At 37.0% G+C, this 23578-nt stretch overlaps 1 protein-coding gene and 1 pseudogene across 1 annotated transcript in view; both read left to right on the forward strand.

Annotated features, from left to right (window-relative positions):
• DMD (dystrophin) overlaps window positions 1-23578 on the forward strand; it is a 1667815-nt gene that overhangs the window by 236052 nt on the left and 1408185 nt on the right. The window contains exons 12-14 of the mRNA XM_040633145.1: window positions 14667-14768; window positions 14893-15000; window positions 23333-23512. Of these exons, the coding sequence (XP_040489079.1) occupies window positions 14667-14768; window positions 14893-15000; window positions 23333-23512 (390 nt within the window). The remainder of the gene's footprint in view (window positions 1-14666; window positions 14769-14892; window positions 15001-23332; window positions 23513-23578) is intronic.
• LOC103668247 lies at window positions 7013-12650 on the forward strand (annotated as a pseudogene).

Below are 23578 nucleotides of genomic sequence, written 5' to 3' on the forward strand. Positions count from 1 at the left end.
TTTTTTTATAATAATTTTTTATTATGTTATGTTAGTCACCATACAGTATATCCTTAGTTTTTCATGTAATGTTTCATGATTCATTATTTGTGTATAACACCCAGTGCACCATGCAATATGTGCCCTCCTTAATACCCATCACCGGCCTATCCCAATCCCCCACCCCTCTCCCCCCTGAAGCATTTTCTATTCGTCTTTTGCTTAGAGGGAGAAATACAACTTGATTTGTGTTCCTTGGCTTTGTATCCAGAGATCATGCTAAATCTACTTATAATTTGAGTAGTTTATCTGTTGCATCGCTCAGTTGTACGTATACAGGTTGTTTGTAATTACTGTTTTGCTTCTCCCTTCCCAATCATTGTTCATTTAATCAGTTTTTCTTGCCTTATTGTGCTGTATCTAGTACAATGAGATTATTCCTGATCTGTTTCTCATTTTAGGTCTCAGAGGTGAGGCTTCTAGTAAATCACCATTAAGTATGATATCTCTTTATAGGTTTGTTGTAGATGCTTTTTATTCCTAATGTAAATGATCAGATTATTTTTCTTCTGTATTGTCTTAATATGTAAAATCACACTGCTTCATTTTCTAGAGTTAAAATAGCCTTGCATTACTGATGTAAGCCAAACATGGATGATATGTATAATCTTTTTTATTTGTTACTAGATCTCTTTTCTAACATTTGCTAACCTTTGATGTAGAATTCTCCCATTGGGTCCATGAAGAAGATTGGCCTATTGTTTTCCTTGTAATAGGTTGTTAGGTGTTTTTTTTTTTCTTTTTCATAAAAAGGTTTTTAATTAATTAATTTATTTTTTAATGTTTTTTAATTATATTATGTTAGTCACCATACAGTTATGTGCAACTAATGAATCATCGAACTTTACATCAAAAACCAGGGATGTACTGTATGGTGAATAGGTTGCTAGGTTTAAGCGCCTGATTGTGCAGGCTTCAGAACTTGCCATTTGTACCTGGAATTTTCTTTATCGGAGAAGTTTTAAATGAAAGATTAAATATATTTAAATAAGACTTTTCATTTTTCATTTCCACCTTCAGGTTTCCTCTCCATTTTCCAGATTTTCCATTTTTTTGGGTCAGTTTGAGTATTTGTCTTTCTGGGAATTGGTGTTTTGCATCTAAAATTACAAGTATATTTGGGGCACCTGGGCAGCTCCGTTGGTTAAGTGTCTGCTGCTGAGGTCATGATCTCAGGGTTCTGGGATCGAACCCCGCATCAGACTCCCTGCTCAGTGGGAAGCCTGCTTCTCCCTCTCTCCTTCTGCCCCTCTTCCTGTGCTCTTTCTCTCTCACTCACTCTCTCAAATAAGTAAATGAAATCTTAAAAAAAAAACAACATAAAAGTATATTCAAATAAAGTTCTGTTTAGTCCACATGGTGTTTATTCAAATGAAGTTCTGTTTAGTACACATGGTATTTAATAATGTTTTTATTAGTTATCAGTGTTTTAAGTTTAGGAAATGTGATATCAAACTATAAATGTCTAGCCTCTGTGGAAAAAGCAACTGATCTGGTGATCCTTTGCCTGTTCTCCTGACTATTAACCTCAGGAAGAATTAAACAGCTCTGCCACCTTTAGCACAAACTCTCCATTTTGCTACAATCCCCTTTATTCCCCATTTCCTTATACCTAGATTATTTTGTGCATTTTATGATGCATACACATTAGAATTTGTGATTTCTTACAGATGGAATAGTTCAATGCATAGAGTTAGAATGAGGCATAGAGGGATATCTGTTTTCCATTCACCTGATTACAAATAAGACACATAATGGATTATGTTCCTGGTTTAGAATTTAAAAATCGAAGATTTTCAACTCTTTTGTAAAATATAAGCTGTAATAGACTGTAGGTAAAATATGAAAAACTAGTCATTTTAGTGTCATGCTGAGATGTTTTGCTGTATCCTGTATTAAAGTTCTGTTACACTGTAGACTTATCACATCTGGAAACAAAAGCAAATCTTCCACCAACTAAGCTCTATTTTACCAATCACAAGCATCTCAATAATTTATCAAAGTTTTCAGAGCATTTTCACATTTGTTGACCTGGCAAGGAGGGTACCAGTCCAGATACTATTATCCCCCTTTCACTAGTGGGAAATATAAACCATAACAAGGTTAAGTGTTTGCTGAGAGATATTACTGAGTTGGGCAACAGTAGAACTGGGACAAGAAATCGAGACAATCTGTAGTTCAGGCCTGGTGATATGTACCAGGTGAGCAGACTCAGAGATGCTGCTATATGATTAATACCCACTGTAAGTAGTAAAGATCTAGAATTTGAGGTGGAGAAGATAGGACTTCACATGTGATTTTCACCTCCTCTGGCTATTCAGATTTACCATAAATAGCCCTGTTGTTGCTATAAATGACTGGTAGGCAGGTATTTAATGTAGAAGAAAGAAAAAAAAGGTTCTAAGACAATACTTAGGAGAAAATCCCTGTATTGATAACTACAGAGGGGGTATTGAGCTTTGACACATTTTTATACAATGTGAAATTCATGTATTGCATTAAGCACAATGGTAAGGAGCTCCCCTCAAGAAGTCCAGAAACCATGAGGCATAAAAAAATCAGGAGCAGTAAAACCTTAAACTACCAAAGAATGCCCAGGAATGCAATGGACACTGGCAAGGACACTCTCATGCTGGAATGCTCCTTTTAGGACTCCTGCTCTTTATTTTCTAGTATCCCAGTTGAATAGACTGGTGGGAGCTGGGGAGTACAGAGTTTATTAAGCTGCCACAGAACATTAAATAATAGCCTGCAAATAATAATGGCATCAACAACTGGGCCTTTCCAGATTTATTCATTAGCACTTTATAAACTCATAAATAATATATGGAACTGACTGTAATGGCACAAGGGAACATGCTTCTTCAAGTTAAAAATCTCACTATGTTTTTAGCATAATCACCAAGACAAAATTTCATTAACGAATCAGACAGTCATATTTACCTTTGAAAAAGAAGACTTTGCAAAAGAGCACATGTTCTTCATCTGGGAATGTAAGTATTTTCTGATTTTTAACAATACTTTAAACAAATAGGGAGGTAAAATGTCAAAAATGTTCTTAGATGAAATTATAACATTAGGCTTCAAATCCTTGTTAAGTAGGTTAGATAAAATGTGTGGTTAAATCTAGTCAAACTTCTGCCAGAATTAAATATGAAAATACACAAAAAGGGTTCAGCATCTGTACGTCTCACTAGGTTCTGTAGCACGCATTACAAGGCGTATTGCATGTTGTGCGTTCCCCTTAGTAAATGACATCATGAAAGAACATAAGCTTGTAGCCGGATGGATCTGAGGTCAGATCCCAGAAACTCAATCCTGTGTCCTCCGTGGCCTTAGGCAAGTTACATAACTCATCTCTGTGTCTGGGTCACCTTTAAACTGCACCTTTAGAAGTGGCAAGTGTACCTTCACAGGTCCCTTGAGTTCGGTCAGAAAGTACTACAGGATCATTTAAACAGGAGTAAGAATGAGAATTTCAGAGAAACCTACAATAAGTGTTTCCCAATACATCAGGACACATTTTCCCACCCTGGACCATATGTTAGACAGTGAATATATAAGGCGTGCTGTTTTATAATATGCTACTTTGGTTAGCAGTTTGTAAAAACATGTAAAATTAAGAAGAGAATCCTAGAGTTGGCTAAACAGTAGTCAGTAGTACTCTGCCCTGTTTCTAGCCTCATGATGGGTGTTATTTCGTCCCATTCAGTAAGTTATTTGATATTATTTCCACATTACCATCAGTAAGGTGAAGTTGCTCATCCTTTTTAACTCTGCTGTGTTTATAAAGTAGGAAAGAAACATCAAGAAATGTTAATTTTCAGAAGGCTCGTTACACATAAACGTCATTTAGCTGGGAAGTATATCCCAGGGTCTGGAACTTTGATAAAATGAGATGGGCTGCCTGCTGTCTCCCTTTCTTATAAATCCCAGTTGCTGCTGCATTGTGTGGGCTATGGCACAGAATTGTTCCTTTCTTAGTGGACAGACTCCTGGGACCACTTTATCTCTTCATGCCAGTCTTGATGGGCACAGTTCAGCTCTTACATTCCATCCCTGGCCTCAATAAATTCAAGGGTCAAGATACGTTAAGTTTTACCTTCCAGGCTTGTCAGATTTTCCTCAGTTGCCTTTATCCAAATGTTCCTCTGATAGCTACTTTTCACTTTTGCTTTGAAAAACCAACAGAAACAAACAAAGGAACTCAGATGAGAAATGTCCTTGGCATGTATAACGGTATGGGATATAAATGAAATGGGAAGGGGAAGGCTTCCCCATTGCAAATCTAAGCATAGATGATAATGGAGTTGTGATTTAGCCCATGAAAGTGTGTTAGAGTAAGTGAACCGACCTTTAGCTTCTCTTACTGGTGAGATAAAATGAGAACATAAATAAAAATTAATTTCTTCTTATCGGTTCATGAGATGTTATAATTCATTTTCATTTATGTACATAATGTTTACATAGCTTTACAAAAATATGCATTACTTCTAAAAGCTCAAAGGATTCATATACTTAAATGGAAACTCAGAGAAATACTCTTTTTTTCTCTAGAGAAGAGGTTTCTAATCCTAATGTTAGTGATTCTTTAAAAAAATTGTTTAGCTTTCTGTCAGTCCCATTTGATCCAATCTCTTAGACTTGTTACACCCCTTTAGGCAATGATAGGAACCAGCATCTTTGAGTGATTGTAGAGCTGACTGGTTATCTTCCAATTGCTTAGCTCTATTCTTTTTAATTCAAATTAGGGCCAATATTTCTAAGTAATAACCAGATAAAGCCATAAATTCAAGCACTGTGTACATCTATTTATATTTGTGCATATGGCATTACAAAAACCTACGCGTGGGCAGACATGTACAGCATATGAGCAAGCAATTTCTAATTCACTTACCTGATTTTACTGAGGTGAGTAAAAAGCATCCTGTTCACATTATAACAGAAGTGACTTAGATTCAGTTCATTGAGGGTTTTCTGAGAGTAAGATAGGTTTAAGCAGTGGAATGTGTTAATAAAGGATAGGTATACTCTCTTGTGTTGGAAATCTTTAAAGAAGAATATACTTGAAGGCTGAACAACTACTTGGGAAGATTTAATAAGTACCTTTCTAGAGTGAGTAGAGTAAAATAGATGACCCTTGCTGGTTCTTGGAAGATTTGAAATAAACAGTGATCAAACAAAATGTAAATAACTATTAACACTTAATATAACTCAGTTCAAATTAGAACTGCTTTCCAGTATATAATCTTGCTTAGTATTTGTAGCAATTCTTTCAGGGGTTGGTATGATTATTTTCTTTGAGAGAGAGGAAATGATTTAGCCATGAATTTCTGGAAAGTCACTTAATTTTGTTTGGAAGGAGGGATAATAATAATAAAAAAAAACCCTCAAAGAATTGCCAGAATCATTACAAGAGAATGATGTGTTTAAATTATTTTTTTTGTGGGGCACCTGTGTGGTTCAATTGGTTGAGCGTCTGACTCTTGCTTTCGGCTTAGGTCATAATCTCAGGGTCATGAGACCGGGCCCTGTGTGTTAGGCTCTGCACTCAGCATGGAGTCTGCTTGTCCCTCATGCTCTGCTCTTTCCCACCCCTGCCTGTGCTCACTCTCTCTATCTCTATAAAATAAATAAATCTATAAAAAATGTTTTTATTTTTGTAATTTTAAAAGACATACACATGTTGGTAATCGTAGCAGTTAACTGACCTAACACTTAAATCTAAGTTGTTCAGCTCGAGATACTTGCATCTTCCCCACATAAAACAAAATTACAAAGTGATAGCATTTATGTATTTGGGAAGTTGAATCACAATAAATTATTTAAAAATCTCTATTTAAATAATTTTAAATAATTTTACTCTAGTATTTGTAATGCATTTTCTAAAAATTTCCTACTGTAATAAATACATCTTTACTTTCAATGACTTGAGTTTTGTGAAATATTTTGTAATGCTATGGAATCAGTCCCTCTTAAATGTCTTTTGTATTAGTTTGTTAGGTCTGCCATAACAAAATACCAAAGACTGGGTATCCTAGACAGCAGAATTTTTCTTTTCTCACAGTTCTGGAGGCTTGAAGTCTAAGATCAAGATATTGGCAGGTTTGGTTCCTTCTGGGGCCATTCTCCTTGGCTTGTAGATAACTATCTTCTTGCTGTGTCCTCACATGGTCTCTCTTGTGTGCTCACATGTCCCTGGTGTGTTTCTGTGTGTCAAGATTTCCTCTTCTTATAAGGATACCTTTCACATTAGATTAGATCCCACCCTAACAGCCTCATTTTAACTTAAAATCCCTATGTAAAGTTTCTATCTATAAAGTCCCTGTCACCTAATAATGTAGTAGATAAGGATAGGGCTTCAACATATGAATTTTTAAAAAAGATTATCTATCTATCTATCTATCTATCTATCTATCTATCTATCTATCTATCTATTTAAAAGAGAGAGAAAGAGAGAGCACAAGCTGGGGGGAGGGGAAGTGTCAGGCAGAGGGAGAAATAGGCTGGTTCCCTGCGAGCCCAACATGGGGCTTGATCCCAGGACCGTGGGATCATGACCTGAGCTGAAGGCAGACACTTAACCAACTGAGCCACCTAGGCGCCCTTTCAACATATGAATTTTAAGGAGACACATATGTCCATTGAATGATAAGTAGATAAAGAAGATGTGGGGTATACACACACAGACATAGTCTCTCTCTCTCTCACACACACACACACACGATGGAATATTAGCCATCAAAAAGAATAAAATCTTGCCATTTGTAATGACATGGATATTATGTTAAGCAAAATACGTCAGTCAGAGAAAGACAAATACTATATGATTTCACTCATGTGGAATCTAAGAAATGAAACAAATGATCATATGGGGAAAAATGAGAGAGGCAAACTAAGAGACTCTTAACTGTAGAGAACAAACTGATGATTACCAGAGAGGAGGGGAGTGGGGGGATGGGTGAAACACGTGATGGGGATTAAGGAGTACTCGTGCTATTGTGATGAGCACAGGGTGATTTTTGGAAGCGTTGAATCACTATATTGAGGCCTGAAACTAATATTACACTCTATGTTAACTAACTAGAATTTTAAAAACTTAAAGATATGTTTCAAAACGTAAGTGTAGATACATATTGAAATAGTTCTGTGCTGAACTCATTGAGACTACAATGCATATTATGTGTCCTTCAACTAACATCTTCTTTCATTAACATACAAGTCTTTGTAAATATGTATGTACAATCATATGGGCCTAGTTGTATTCTTAACTCACTGAAACTACACTGTGTATAATGCTATAATGCGTCCTTCGACTAACATCTTCTCTCATTAAGATATAAATGTTTCTAATAAAAGTGTAGATGCAAAAAAAAAAAGACACAGTTCAGCCCATAACTTCTTTTTATTTCAAGTTTTCATTTAAATTCTAGTTAGTTAACATGTATGGTAAAATTGGTGTCAGGTGTAGAATTTAGTGATTCATCACTTACATATAACACCCAGTGCTCATTGCAACAAGTGCCCTCCTTAATGCCCATCACGCATTTAACCCATCCCCCACCGACCTCCTTGCATCAACCCTCAGTTTGTTCTCTATAGTTAGGAATCTATTATGGTTTGCCTCCCTCTCTTTTTTCTCTCTTTTTCTCCCCCTCCCATGTGTTCATCAGTTTTGTTTCTTAAATTCCACATATGAGGAGTGAGATCATATGGTATTTGTCTTTCTCTGACTTATTTCATTTAACATAATATACCCTAGCTCCAACCACATCATTGCAAATGGCAAGATTTCATTCTTTTTGATGGCTGAGATCTAAATGTGAGACAGGAAACCATCAAAAATCCTAGAGAACACAGGCAGCAACCTCTTTAATCTCAGCCATAGCAGCTTCTTACCAGACACGTCTCTGAAGGCAAGGGAAACAAAAGCAAAATGAACTATTGGGACTTCATCAATGTAAAAAGCTTCTGCACAGCAAAGGAAACAATCAACAAAACTAAAAGGTAACCTACGGAATGGGAGAAAATGTTTGCAAATGACATGTCTGATAAACGGTTAGTGGCCACAGTCTATAAAGAACTTATCAAACTCAACACCCAAAAACCAAATAATCCAGTTAAGAAATGGGTAGAAGACATGAACAGACATTTTTTTTCAAAGAAGACATACAGGTGGCTAACAGACATAAGAAAAAATGCTCAATATCAGTCATCATCAGGGAAATACACATTGAAACCATGATGAGATGACACCTTACACCTGTCAGAATGGCTAAAATTAACAACACAGGAAACAACGGATGTTGACAAGGATGTGGAGAAAGGGGAGCCCTCTTACCCTGTTGGTGGGAATGCAACCTGGTGCAGCCACTCTGGAAAACAGTATAGAGGTTTCTCAAAAAGTTAAAAATAAAACTGCCCTACAATCCAGCAATTGCACTATTAGGTATTTACCCAAAGGACACAAAAATACTGATTCGAAGTGGCACATATACCCCAATATTTATAACAGCATTACTAGACCATAACTTCTTTTATTCTGTTCATTTTTGACACACAGTGTGTGTTCAATAAATATTTGTTATTTAGACAGATTCGTGATGAATGAATGCATTAAAGACTTTCATTAACTGTAAGTTAAATTTAATGTTGGATTGGCTGAGTTATAAGCCTTTAATGAATTATCAAAATTATCTATTATTATTAGAATACCAAGGGCCCTTCTTAAAATAGTTTCCTTAATAGGTTGACTGTGTATCTAAAAGAATGTTATTATTTTTTTGTGACTCATTCATATAGTGAAAAAAAAAAAACCCTACAGTGTAAAGTTTATCACATTAGTATAGTTTGGAATTTCTATAAAATTAACCTTAAGGAATCTAGTATATGGAGGTCTTCATTTGGATTTGTTTAATAGGATGTCCTACTAAAATTAATAAATTGTAGTCAGCAATCTATGAGATTACAAACCTAAGATGCTACTTAAGTGGATACTAGGGACATGATGCTGTATCTATTTAGAAGTCTCAGTACATTTCCTTTCATTTATGAAGATGGTGCTTTGGTTTGAGTGTGTCTCTCCTGTGCTTGACTCCCATCTCCACTAGGGTCAAAGGGATGCAATATACATCCCACAATTAGGCCTTTTGTATCTTTATCCTCAAATCAGGCAGATGGTGTAGTTTATGGCTACAAGGGATAAGATTTTCTCTGAAGCTATTTTTTCACAACTAATCCATTCACAGATATGTTACATACCATTTTACCTGATGTATACTGACATAGTCACTAGGAAGTTCACTTAAAGAACTTCTAATGTTTCTTTTTTTATAATAATTTTTTATTATATTATGTTAGTCACCATACAGTACATCCCAAGTTTTTGATGTAAAGTTCGATGATTCATTAGTTGCGTATAACACCCAGTGCACCATGCAATACGTGCCCTCCTTACTACCCATCACCAGCCTATCCCATTCCCCCACCCCCTCCCCTCTGAAGCCCTCAGTTTGCTTCTCAGAGTCCATAGTCTCTCATGCTTCATTCCCCCTTCTGATTACCCCCCCTTTCTTTATCCCTTTCTTCTCCTACCGATCTTCCTACTTCTAATATGTTTCAGAAAAAAAAAATCCCAAATATTTGGCTGTAATAACTAAATGGCTAATATTGTTGAATTCATTGATTTATGTTAGCATGTTTCCTTTGGTTATCTTGCATTATTATTTCAGTGCTATGGTTTCTGTCATAAATTAACATCATTCAAAAGGAGTAGAGAGTGAAACTATAAGAAGTACGAAAATCAGTTACATTGTGTTGAAAGCAATATGTGCACGGTACTCCCTTTTTGAAAAGATGGTAGGGTAGACAATTTTTAAGAAATTGGGTGGGTCTTCAAGCCTCCTAGAAATAGGTGGATTTTTTATGATGCAAATTACATTTGTATTATTTGAGTCATATTTTAATATCTTCTAGGTAGATCAATCCAAACATGTAGCATCAAGTATGTTAGAAATTATGACAAGGCTTATTATCTTAGATATCAAAAGTATTTGTAAAAAATAGGAGTTACAGTTTTTTGTAGCCCTAATTCTACACAAAATAAAACATATCTATATTTGAGATATTTCCCATTGTAAAGATCTAGTGGCTATGGGAAAATAATTCTCTTATTTATATTAAAGTCAAAAAGTTGGAGTTTAAGACTTTGAAGTGCATCATAATGGAATTAAAATAAATGATCCATATTTTTTGTCCTAAAATTTCCCCTTTACACAACGATCATTACAACATTTTTTTTTTCATCTAAAAACCGTCGGTGGTCGGTATATGGCAGTACGTAAGCAGCGGGATGACCATGGCTATGGTGGCAGCTGCAGAAGCCAGAGCAGCCGGGGCCATGGTGGAGGCTAGAGCTGCGGAGGTGGCTGGGGCAAAACATCTCCTGACTCCCTGTGAAGCTCACTGAGACGGCGATCTGGGCACTCGAGGAAGTGTATGCCTTTAATTTCTCTTGGTCAAATGTGGGTAAAGACAATCCCCGGGGCAGCTTTGGCTGCATCCAGACAACGTTCTCTAGTTCTGGAGCCTCCCAGCTCAGTGGCCCAGGATTTGTACACGCTAAAGGTGCAGCATGTGCCACAAACGACTAGGTTGAGATGACACGAGGAAGAATGAGCCTGGCGGAGGAATCCCACGACAGAAGCACAGAAGTGATCAAACCGGGTGGACCTTATGTAGGTACAAGAGAGTCAATTCGGAAAGTACCTCACAGTCTTTCAGATGCGATGCCTGAGAGGAAAGGGTCAACCTCCATGAACCTTGCAGATATGACTCAAAAGACACATGGCAGCAGCAGTGTTTCTCAGGGGCGACATAAGGACAGGATGATTCACTTACTGGCCACGAAGACCTACAGGAAACCTGAGCTGTGGTTCCGCTGCAGAAACATGGTGGCAGTCCAAAAAAAAAAAAAAAGAGCGAGAACTCCCTGGGAGCAATTCTGCAACAGATAGCCAATCTGAATCCTAAAAACCTCTCATACACCTTAAAGGATTATGTTTTTAAAGTGCTTCGAAGAGACTGGCCCGATGCAGTGAAATAGAAATAGAACGTGTTAGGCAGTGCTCTCCAGTGCACTAAATCTATCTCAGAATGCTGCCAGCACCAGCCATTCAGGATCTCCTGCATGTTCTAGAGGAGACGTTGCCTCTTCTCAGAATTGGCTTTGAGATTCAGATTTCATTGATCTTTAATGAATAAAAAAACTTGAATATCTCACCTGACAGGTCGAGTGCTTCCAACATTAAATGGTCACTTGAATCCCACCAGTGAAAAATCTGTTCCAGACGTCCTGCTGTCTCCTGCAGCCGCTGCCGTCCCCTTCCCTTCTACCTCTGCCTTCAACCCACCTGCCCGGCTCCAATCCTCCTCTGATTCTAAATGCTAACTCCAGTTCCCCTAGCACTCCAGCAGGCCAGGGGACTCAAGACCTACCTGTTGACAGTTTTAATCAAAACACTAGTATCTATCAGGACCAACAAGATAAATATACCTCTAGGCCTTCTCTGGAAACCCTAACCCTGGTTCAGTTCTACTGAAGTGTCCAAAGCCTGTGGAAGAAAACGATTCATTGTCTTACAAAAAGTCCAAAAAAGTCTAAAAACCGAAGGAAAAGGCCAAATTGAAATGCACGACATTGAGACAACTGAAGAAAAGGAAGAGGACCTTAAAAGAGATGAGAAAATTGCCAAGCTGAATAACTCCAGTCCTGATTCCATTGAAGGAGTTAAAGAGGTTTGTACTGCCTCCACCAGGCCTTTTTCAACAACTGAACTCCCAGATTATTTGACAAAATAAATTGCTATTTTCCCCCTGTGAGACAAGGATGGCTTCAGTGCTGAGGATGATGCATACAGGGCCTTGCATGCCAGTATGGAGATTGTAGCTAGAAGATTGATCAAACTGGATGCACAACAAAAGCAGGTTTTTCCGGGCTTAAAAGAGGAAGTCTTATGAGAATATCAGAAGATCAAGCAGTCCAGTCCCAGTTCTCATGAAGAAAAATACAGTTGCAAGTAACTTCATAACAAGCTGGCTCCCATCAGAAGACTCATCAGTGAATTTGAGAGCAAACAGAGTCATGGCACGGGACCTCTGCTTGAACCAGAAGCTGTGAATAAACTTACTTATTTAAAATTCCAAATGAGTTGCTATGAGATTTTTTAAAAAATGAAACTTTGCTTGTTGAAAGTTATTTATCATTTTCCCCATTGTACTGTGCTTCCCTGCAATTTTGAAGCTGCTTTTTCTGGTCCTCCTACCATACCCCAAGACTTACATTTGTCAATAGATATAAGTTCGTTTAATATTGGGGATCCAGTGATGAACACTGGGTATTATATGCGACTAATGAATCATTTAACACTACATTAAAAACTAGCGATGTACTATATGCTAATTGAACCTAATAATAATATAATAATAATAATAATAATAATTTATTTCTAAAAAATAAAAAATCAAAAAATCAAAAAAAATATTGGGGATCCAGTGTCTGTACTTCAAACCAGTTTTTTTCCTTAAACACTTGTGTTTGTCTTTAGAAATGATCTTTTAAAGAGAGTGAGCATGAGCAGGGGAGAGGCAGAGGAAGAAGCAGACTCTATGCTGAGCAAGGAGCCCGATGCAGGGATCATGACCTGACCCAAAGGCAGACGCTTAGCTGACTGAGCCTCCCAGGCACCCCTGAAATGATTTTTTTAAGATATTGGGGACCCAGTGTCCACACTTTAAAGTCTTGTGTGTTAAAAAACCCCAGTAATGTACAAGGTGAAAAGCTTTTGGATAAACATAAGCCTATTTTCTCTCCTTTCTTATTGCAAACTCTGCCTTAAATGATAGAATGTGTAGAAATTTGCACAAAATTCAAAAAAATTAGAACATTGTTTTGGAGGGTTAAAAAATAGAAAGGTGTATGAGTATGTTTATGTGCATAGATTATGTGTATGTGCGCACAGGCTGATTTGATCTAGAACACTAAATCCACTCTGCAAGTTAACCACCCACTGCAATGGTTGCCTTGCGGTGTTTGCTAGCTGTGTACCTAGAGTGGTTATCATTAGCTACACGCTTCCCACTTGGTTAGAGCAATGGGAAACATACTGTGGTCTCCTAGGGTATGAATCCATGTGCTTGACTTGGATGTGTGCAGAGGTGGTGTGGGTGTGAGCGTACATGGAGGAGAAAAAAGCTGCCCCTCTCCGTAGGCCAAACGCTCAGGTTAAACAACTGGAGGGGTTTCTTTTTCTGTCAAATTGCTTTTGAATTGTGGGAGACAAGAGCATGTCCATTTCAATGAGTTTTCAGCTTTATTAATGTTGGACAAAATCAGTATGTTACAAAAATGTAACAGAGCTGTAGTTTTGATACAAAATTATAAAATTAAACATGTAGGTAACCTACTTATATACTGCTATAAAGTATTTTTTGAAGAGAGATATTCAAAGAAACCATTATGTACATGAAATGTATATTTAAAGATTTCTTTTTCATTTTTGGAGTCAGGAATAAAAAAAGAAAAAGAGCGGATACATCTAACCATAACATATTATCTGTCATCAAACAGCACAAACTTTCATCTCATGGAGTTTATCTGTTGATGTTGATTTAAGCTATCATTTGTTTTATCACGTGGAAACATAAGTTATGTGGTCAAAAATGTAAGGATTTTGAACTAATGTTGATTCAAGTTGTGTTGTCTTATATTGTCTTTTCAAAGTGCTGCCAATTGAAAAGGAAAGCATTATGTTTGCAAATCTGTTTTGAAATGTTTGCCAGAATTTTGGTACTATCTTTAATAAACATGTTTGTCTCCAGCATCCAGTAAATACATACTTACATACATACATACATACATACATACATACATACATACTGTTGGTAATTGGTTTATGTTACATGTTAAACTAGTGTGTGCACATAAAAGTAACATGCTAGAGATAGGGCAGTTACTACTCAGGGAATATTACAATTTTTTCTCTAGAATAGTTTAGAGAGAGAGAGAGAGAGAGAATTTAAATACTTTGTAAGAATAATCCACATACTTTTTAAAGTCTACATGTGGATGTAATTTAAATCACTAACAATTTTCTTCTACAATTGGGGCATTAAGCAATTCTAATTGCATGGGATCGCTTCAAAAAAGAGTCTTTAGGTATTCTATTTAGTAAGCAGACTTTTATTCTTTAGGATGTATTTTCAGACCTAAGAAAGATACCCATTTTGCATACTATCAATGCAAAATCCTCTTGTAATTCTATATCTCTGTCTTCGCTCTCTTACATTTGCCGTGGAGACATTTCAAATAGTGGTGTGATAACTCTCTCAGACTTCTTGTAAGTATCTTTTCAGTATCAGTTGCAAGAGTGAGTGAAGTAATCTTAAGACAAATGAAAGGCCTAGTGCTTATGTAATTATAAGCAAAAGCAGGAAGGGTGTCCTTTGTAACTCCTAGTATACATAGGAGACTAAATTAGATGCTTTCACAAATCATTCATGCAATTTTAAATGAAATTCAGCTAACAATTAGTTGTTTGCTGATGTGGTGTTGGGTTGTCTCTTCCCAGGTATTGGGAGATCGATGGGCAAACATCTGTAGGTGGACGGAAGATCGCTGGGTTCTTTTACAAGACATCCTCCTAAAATGGCAGCGTTTTACTGAAGAACAGGTGAGTCATGTGGGGCAATTGTATCGGTGAAAGACATGGTGAGATGGTAAATGCGTAAAGGAAAACATACAATGATCTACTTTAGTAATTATTTTCTTTTTCGGAATTATTTGATTTCTTTCAGTGCCTTTTTAGTGCATGGCTTTCAGAAAAAGAAGATGCAGTGAACAAGATTCACACAACTGGTTTTAAGGATCAAAGTGAAGTGTTATCAAGTCTTCAGAAACTGGCTGTATGTATTTTTTAGCTTTCGAAAGTTGGTGTTTTTTTTTTTTTTCAAACTCAGTGGTTTACATTAACCCCATTATTTGGTCTTTTAATTCTTCCCAATCAGACTGTGGACTCTGGGAAACAAACTGAGGGCTTCAGAGGGGACGGGGGTGGGGGATTGGGATAGGCCAGTGATGGGTATTAAGGAGGGCACGTATTGCATGGTGCACTGGGTGTTATACGCAACTAATGAATCATGGAACATTGCATCAAAAACCAGGGATGTACTGTATGGTGACTAACATAATAAAAAATTATTATTAAAAAAATAAAAAAATAAAGGAAAAAGAGGAAAAAAAGAAAAAATAATAATTATTCCCAATCTTAAACCAAGTGTTCATTGTTTGTGCTTAAATCATAGTCTATTCAGTTATATCATATTATAAATTTTCATAATTAAAATAGGGGCAGCTATATTATCTTAGACAGCTTGGGCTGCTATGTAACAAAATACCACAGAATGGGTGCCTTAAACAACAGACATTTATTTCTCACACTTGTGGAGGCTGGGAATGCCAGCCATGCCAGCAGATTTAGTTTTTGGTGAGGACCTCTTTCCTGATTTGCAGACTGTACCTTTTTACTTTGTGCTCCTGTGGTAGGAAGAGTGGAAACTTTGTTGTCTTTTCCCCATCTTTTTAAAAAATTAATTATATTAATTATATTCATTTCAGGAGTACAGCAGAATGATTCCATGTTTGTATGTATTACAAAATGATTGCCACAGTTAGTTACCATCTATCACCTCACATAGTTACAATGTTTTTTTTTTCTTGTAATGGGAACTTTTAAGATCTGTTTTCTTAACTTTCAAATACCCAGTATGTTATTAATTGCAGTCACCATGCTATACATTACATTTCCGGTAATTATTATTAACTGAAAGTCTGTACCTTTTGACCAACCCTCACACATTTTCTCCTCTTATAAGGGCATGAATCCCAATGTGGGGTCTCCACCCTCATGATCTCATCTAAACCTAATAACCTCCCAAAGGCCCTACCTCCTGATACCATCACATTTTGTGTGTGTATATGGGGGTAGGGTTCAACATACAGATTTTGTGGGGGCACAAGCATTCAGCCCTATAACATTACACCCATGGACCCCCTCCCCCCCCAGTTTATGTCTTTCTCACATGAAAAATACATTAATTCTATCCCATGAGCCCCGGAAGTCTTAAATAGGAGAAATAGGAAAGAAGGAAAGGGTGACAGTTCCCATAAAGGTCTAAAGCGTAGCAAGGAAAATTCCATTAGATCTTAAGCCTCGAGAATAATCCTCTTTGGACTGATGGAGTGCCCTTCAGGACCACTGGAGTAGCAGCATCACCTCCAGAAATCTGCAAGGTGGCCTTGCCTCCTCAGTTCCACGGGGCACCACTCATGTGGGCTTCTGCAGCAGCCTTACCCACAGGACTGTCTGCAGTGGCCCCACTCCTGAGGTACTACTGGGTGGGGGGCATCCTGCCCCATGAACTGGAGAAGTAGCCCTACCCTTTGAAACCCAGGAGGAGCTAGCCCTGCCATCGGGCCTGTGGTGGGAGTGGTAGCTCTCAGGATCTGTGAATCACCTGCATCCTTCTTCCCTTTTCTTGAGCAATAGCACATGTTGGACACTCTTCTTTCATTCTGTCCAGTTTTCTCTGTTTCCTTTCGTCCCAGCTGGCAGTATTTCTGTTGGTATAATTCCATCTCTCTTCCTGCCTTCTGTTGAGATGGCTGACTAGGTCTCTGGTTCCCACCCACACTAATCTTATCAAATGGTCAGTCAGCCATACCCTTAGTGTTCTCTTCTGAACATATTTTCTCATTTTTTGCAATATGGATAGGCTGAGAATTTTCCAAATCTTTAAATTCTAATTCCATTATGCCAAATGATTCTTCAATTCATTTCTCTCTTCTTGCAATTTACCGTAAGCAAGAGAAATCATGCCACTCCTTCAACACTGCGTAGATCTCTCCTCAGCTAAATATCCAGTTTCATTGCTCACAAGTTCTGCCTTCCACAAAATGCTGGAACATCAACACAATTCAGCCAAGTTCTTTGCCACATTATAACCAGGATCATCCTTTCCCCCATTTCCAATGGTATCTTCATCACTTGCATCTGAGAGTTCATCGGAATGACCTTTACCATCCATATTTATACCAATATTTTTACCCATTTTAACCTATGTATTCTTTAAAAACATAGGCTAACTTTCCAGATCTCTTTTTCTGCCAGAGCCCCCACCAGAATTGCCTTTAGGAATCCTTTCATGGTGATCTCAGCTTTTTCTACCGTGCACCTCAGAACTCTCTCAGCCTCTACCCATTACTCAGTTCCAAAGCTGTATATACATCTTTAGGTATTTCTTACAGCAGCACCCCACTTCTTGCTACCAATTCTTGTGTTAGTCATCTCAGACTTCTATAACAAAATACCATGGACTGGATGGCTTAAACAACAGACATTTATTTCTTATACTTCTGGAAGCCTGGAAGTATGACATCAAGGTGCTGACAGGTTTGGTTCTTGGTGAGGGTCCTTTTTCTGGCTTCCAGACAGCACCTTCTAGCTGTATCCTCACACAGCAGAGATAGACGAAGATCGGGTGTCTCTTCCTTTTATTTTAAAGGCACTAATCCGATCATGCTGCTCTCCTCTCCTCTTTTCATCTAAGCCTAATTACCTCCCCGAAGCCCCACCTCCTGATATTACCACAGTGGGTGCTTAAGCCCTCATTTCATGAATTTTGGAAGAATATGAACATTAATTCCGTAAGATATAGACAGATTTGCAACTGTGTTTTTCAAAACGAAAATTGTACTTTTGAAAAAATACCTGGAAGAAGATTTCAGTTAAAATAAAAAAGTAACACTAAGAATGTCCTAGAAAGCTCTAAATAGTATATGGACCCTGGGAAACAAACTGAGGGCTTCAGAGGGGAGGGGGGTGGGGGAATGGGATAGGCCGGTGATGGGTATTAAAGAAGGCACGTATTGCATGGTGCACTGGGTGTTATACGCAAATAATGAATCATGGAACTTTACATCAAAAACTAGGGATGTACTGTATGGTGACTAACATAATATAATAAAAAATTATTATAAAAATATTATATAGTTCTAAAGTTATAGTCTAAATTAAATTCTTTGAGAAATATAAAAGAAGTATAAGAGATGATTATTCTCACATAAGGGGCTCATGCCTTTGTTTGGAAAACTAGAAAAAAAACATTGAAGCAACCCAAATGGCATTAATTATAAGTACCTGTGTGTTTTGAGAAATGATTGAACTTTGGCAGTAAAAAGCCATCAGGGAGGGCTTCAATAAGACATTTCCGTTTGAGTTGAAATATAGGATTAGAAAAGATTTCTAAAGCTTCTCTTCCGCTGTGAGCTTCATTATTTTAAAGGAGAGGGCAGTGTAATATTAAGAATTTAGTTTTTCTTTTTTTTTTTAAAGATTTTATTTATTTATTTATTAGAGAGAGAGAGAATGAACAGGGGGAGGAGCAGAGGGAGAAAAAGAGAGAGAATCTTAGACTCCCCGCTGAGCACAGAGACCTATGTGGGGCTCCATCCCAGGACCCTGTGGTTATGACCTAAGCTGAAACCAAGAGTCGGATACTCAACTGACTGAGCCACCCAGGTGCCCCAAGAGCTTAGCTTTTCAAATAAAATATTCCATAGTCAGAATTTCTTCTTGCTTTTTTGATAGAGCAATTCTGTTAAATGCCAACTTGATGTTAACTCTAATATAAAACAAAGGTCTGTTATAAATAATGTTTTATAATTTTACCTAAATAAATCTATTCATATCCTTATTGGTATTGTATAATATATTAAATTATTTATTTAACGCTAATCTTAAATAAATTTCCCTAGTTAAATTGGTACTGTTTTACCAAATATTTATTTGTGTCATACATTTTTTTGCTCCATAGTTACTAATCTTAGGTTTTTAATTTAAAATAGATTCACTAATGTATTACTTGTTATTACAAGCTAGCTTGTTATGGAAGAGAATTCATTCCTCAAAAAAAAAGAATACTTTCTGGAGTGATTTGACCACTAAAGACAGATTTCAGAAAAGTTACCTCTGTTTGTATCAAAAGAATGCAAAAATGTCTGTGATATATTTGTAATTTTGTTCTGCAGTTGATGGGAAGCCACTGAGAATTTGATAACAATCATATTTGCATTTCTGGAATATTCTTTGGTATGAAGGAGACCAGTTAGTAGAACTGAACTAAGTAGCACTGGGTAGGAAGAGGAGGAATGAGACAGGTTATTTCAGAAGAAGATATCGAGGCCCAGGAAAAAACACGTGCATGCATAAGATATCATAGAACGTTAGTAGTAGAGTCAAACTGAGCACCAAGGCATCTAGACTTAGGTCCAGCCTTGTTAAGCTATTTCAAAACTCCTCATATCATTTGATTCCTTGACAAAAAAAGAACTGCAATTGGGAACTATCATTTGGAGTGACATGTGCTACTATGTTGACATTTTAGTGAACAAAAGACTTTACTAGCCTCAGGACCATGAAAATGCTCTTTTAGCAAAGTCTCAATAATTTTCCAATATGATTAAAATTCAAATTATGTCACCTTGCTTGTGAACAAAGTGAAAATATGTTTTATATAAGTCTTCCATTTGATAGTTTAAGCCAATTAACAAAACCTGACAGCTGGTCTAGGATTTGAGGTAAAATTCCCCTGCTGACTCAGGCAGTGAATAAGAATTTAATGTTCATTAAAATATGTCACAATCTGAGACCCAAAACAGGTACCATCTGTCACCAGTTCCTACTACATACCTAGGTATAGATACAGTGTGCTCAAACTCTCTTTTATTTATAATCAGTGTAATTTGTTTTGAAATATTATCACAGCCCATGGGATCTCCTACTTTTCATTTGAGGTGGAAACTAAGGAGTCAAGTATTTCACTTCCTCTAGATCTGTGCTTTTATCCAAACCACGTAGATCTATTTTTTTTTATTTTTGTGTGGTCAAAACTGACTTTTTATTTGCTACAAATGATAAAAAGGAAAGGAGAGAAGAAATGGTGACTCTTATGAGGGGAATTCCAAGGCTGGTGGAATCATGTAGGCTATACTGGGAAGGCCCCAATTTGAAAGGAAGTGTGAAGCTGCTGTGAGAACTGGTGGTGTTTTGCGGGGAAGGACGTCTCCGGGAAGCCTGGTGATCTGTGAGCCGTTGGTATGCAGGGAATACAGGAGTACTATGGAGTTGAGGACAGTCAAGTGGCTGTGGGACACATGGCAGGGTTGGAGTACGTACTTATGGTAGCTCAGCAAGCCCCTGTTGATAGTGCCATTGTACTGGGACTTAATACATTTGCCTCACCTTCTGTCGTTACCCTCAAAGAATTCATCCAAGTAGAAACAGTGGTTCTCAAAGTGTGATCCCCAGACTAGCAGCATCAGCAATACCTGGGAGCCTGTTAGAAATACAAATTCTTAGGTCTCATCGCAGACCTGCTGACTCATACAGCCTGGAAGTAGGGCCCAGAAATCTGTATTTTAGCAAGGTTTCCACATGACTCTGATGTTCCCTCAAGGAATTCCTGGGCCTTTTTTAAGGATACGTTCATTTTGCACTTCAAATCATCTTCTGTTGACCAGATAGACTATGTCTCTTCTGTCTTCTTGAGTGGCTTCTCTGCCTCATGTCTCTCCTTACTACTAGCCTAGTCTAGTTTATTGACTGTACCTTCCTGCTTATCTTGGAGGTAGGTCCAGGTGCTTGGCTTCTTTGAAAAATGAAAATATATTTCTTCTTTTAAAATCCTGGCCATCCTCTTCTGTGTGTAAGTTTTCTAGAGCTTCCTGAGTTTTCCAGAGCTCTCTGGTTCTCTGGCACTCCAAGACCTGTGATCACTTTTTGATATGCAGAAAGATATCTATTTTATACCCTAATAATAAATAACAATTAAATCATAGTCATTTAATATGCATACATAAACTCCAAGCATAAAAGTATTGGCAGTCAAAGATAGATGGGAGAAGGTAATTCGTTACTATGATTTAATGCTGTCATGGATTTCCTGTCCTCTCCTTCTGTTAGCTGTGGTAGAAGAGTCCTTCAGGTAGTGGGAGATCATAAAGAGAGAGAGAGAGAGAGCGCGAGCCAATGAGAGGAAATATTCCCCAACAAGAGGAAACATTCCCCTAACAAGAGAAAACAAACTGAACTACTATACCTGCCATCACCATTTTTAAAAAGGCAGATCGAAAATTTAATAGCTAGAAGCATTGTTTGGTACAGTGTTCTTGTCATACAGATTTAGGTAAAAATATACTGATTCAGTAATTCCACAATGTCATTGTAATAATGTTCTTAGTTTACCTTGAGTCCATTTTCCCTAAGGTATTCTTTAATGGTGATTTGACTTTCCCTTTTATTTTTGTGATGCTCACCAAGTGCTTCTTCATTTGGCTTAATTTTAACACAGGTGTCCTAGTTTCATTTGCTGCTAAATCTCTTTGGGTATCCAATTAGTTTTATAGATCATCTAGGAGAAACTGTTTAGGTAACATGAAGTTACCCATAAATTTCCAACACAGATTGTTTCCTCTTCTTCAAATGTAACTCTCAGATCCTTGTTCTAAAATGTTTCCAAATCATTACACGTTTAGCTTAAACAATGAATGGTGCACCCCTGAGCCTTACACATATAGCTATTTAAAGTAGCTCCTTAAGCCCTGAGAAAGTAAGCCAAAGAGGATTGTATATACATCTTTATTTTTAAATGCATTTAAAATGTCTTTAATTCTATAACTTTTTCCAAAAAAAACCAAAAAACCTTGAAATGGCTTGCAGTAAAACAAATGCATGCCAAAAGTTAAAAGAAAAAAAGAAAAATGAGACACCATGAAGGAATGGGAGGAATCTACAGATTTAAATTTGGGTCTCAGCTCTAGCCAGGGAGTTAAATTATTGTTTCACTACTAGTCCAATTTCGCATTTAAATTTAATGGAGGGCCAACCTGTGAATTAAACAAACAAAATCAATAGACAAAACCCATCTATTACTTTGTTCCCACATTGAAAGTTTATTTTGATATGAATTCTACTTATAAATCTTAACTCATATTTTGATTTGTTGCATTCTTTCAAACTGGAAAAAAATAGTGAAAAACTTAATTGTTGAGGAAAAATAGGAAAGAACTTCACAATTAGCTTTTATATATTAAAAAGCAGCACACACTAAGAATCAAGTGTAAATTACACCAGGTAAAGCAGATTCTGAAGAAAGGATGAGCTGACTGAAGGAGACACCACAGCCTTCTGCAGCTCAGAGCTGTCCGTGCAGTTGGCAGGCCAAAATGAGCTACATAAAGTATCCTTTGGTGGTGGGGGGGGTTGATTTCTTTGTGTGTATGACACTTCGGTTCATGAGCGATTGATACATCTGTTTTGTGATAATTTTTTTGCCATGTGTAGTATTAGTTCTTAAAATGACATTTGATTTGGAAAGACAGGTCTCACTGTTTAGTTTATGTCTATTGTACTTGCTATTGCCAGAAAGAGGGGATTGTAAAGGGGCTGTAGGATAATTTTCTCCTTTCTTTCTTCTTACTCTGTGTTTACAAGGTAAGTCAGGGACTAGTATTTGGGAGCTGGAAATGGAATTTTCCAAAGTGCAGGGTAACCTTAATGGATAAAATGAAAGAATCAGCTGTCCTGACCTACTGATTTCATACCAGCCACTTTGTTTATCCATTCCATATCAACCAGAGGGCGTGTGTAACCCCTCATAACTCACAGGAACTTTGAAAATATGAATGTTCTAAAAATTACTCCATAAAACACATATGTATTTAGAAAACATGCAAAGTGATGCCAAAGGATTTGTGTCACACTCGATTACTTAGTTCTCTTACTTAATGGGCTTTAAAATTAGCTTTAGAAGATAATTACTCAGATAGCCAAATGTTAATTGAATAACAGATGCTTAAAAACTTTAAAAGTCAGTAAACTGCCCTATGAGCAATACTACTTTTTACTTGGAAGTTTCTTAAATATTTTTAAATAGCTCTTAAGTTTCTCTACTATAGGTGTTTATGCTACATCTGACTTTTTTTTTTCCTTCAAACTTCTTGGGAAGATTATTTGGATTACGATTTTCTACTTATATTCTTATGGTGCTCTTGATCCTTTGCAGGCATGATTACAGTCTTATCTATACAAGTGAGAAAACACATGCAAAAGCAATTTGGACTATAGTGTTTTAGAAATTGTAACCTAGGCTTATTACGTATTCTTTCCTGTTTTAACAGGCCTTAAAAACAGATCTGGAGAAGAAGAAGCAAACCATGGACAAACTCTGTTCACTCAACCAAGATCTTCTTTCAACACTGAAAAACACATTGGTAGCTCAAAAGATGGAAGCATGGCTGGACAACTTCGCCCAGCGTTGGGATAATTTAGTCCAAAAACTTGAAAAAAGTTCAGCACAGGTTAGTGATACTAATTACCCTAGAATAAATCATCCTTGAGATTTTTTGAAATTTTCATTAAGAGAG

Source organism: Ursus maritimus (genome assembly GCF_017311325.1).
Source record: "Ursus maritimus isolate PB19 chromosome X unlocalized genomic scaffold, ASM1731132v1 scaffold_X1, whole genome shotgun sequence".
Classification (NCBI taxonomy): domain Eukaryota; kingdom Metazoa; phylum Chordata; class Mammalia; order Carnivora; family Ursidae; genus Ursus; species Ursus maritimus.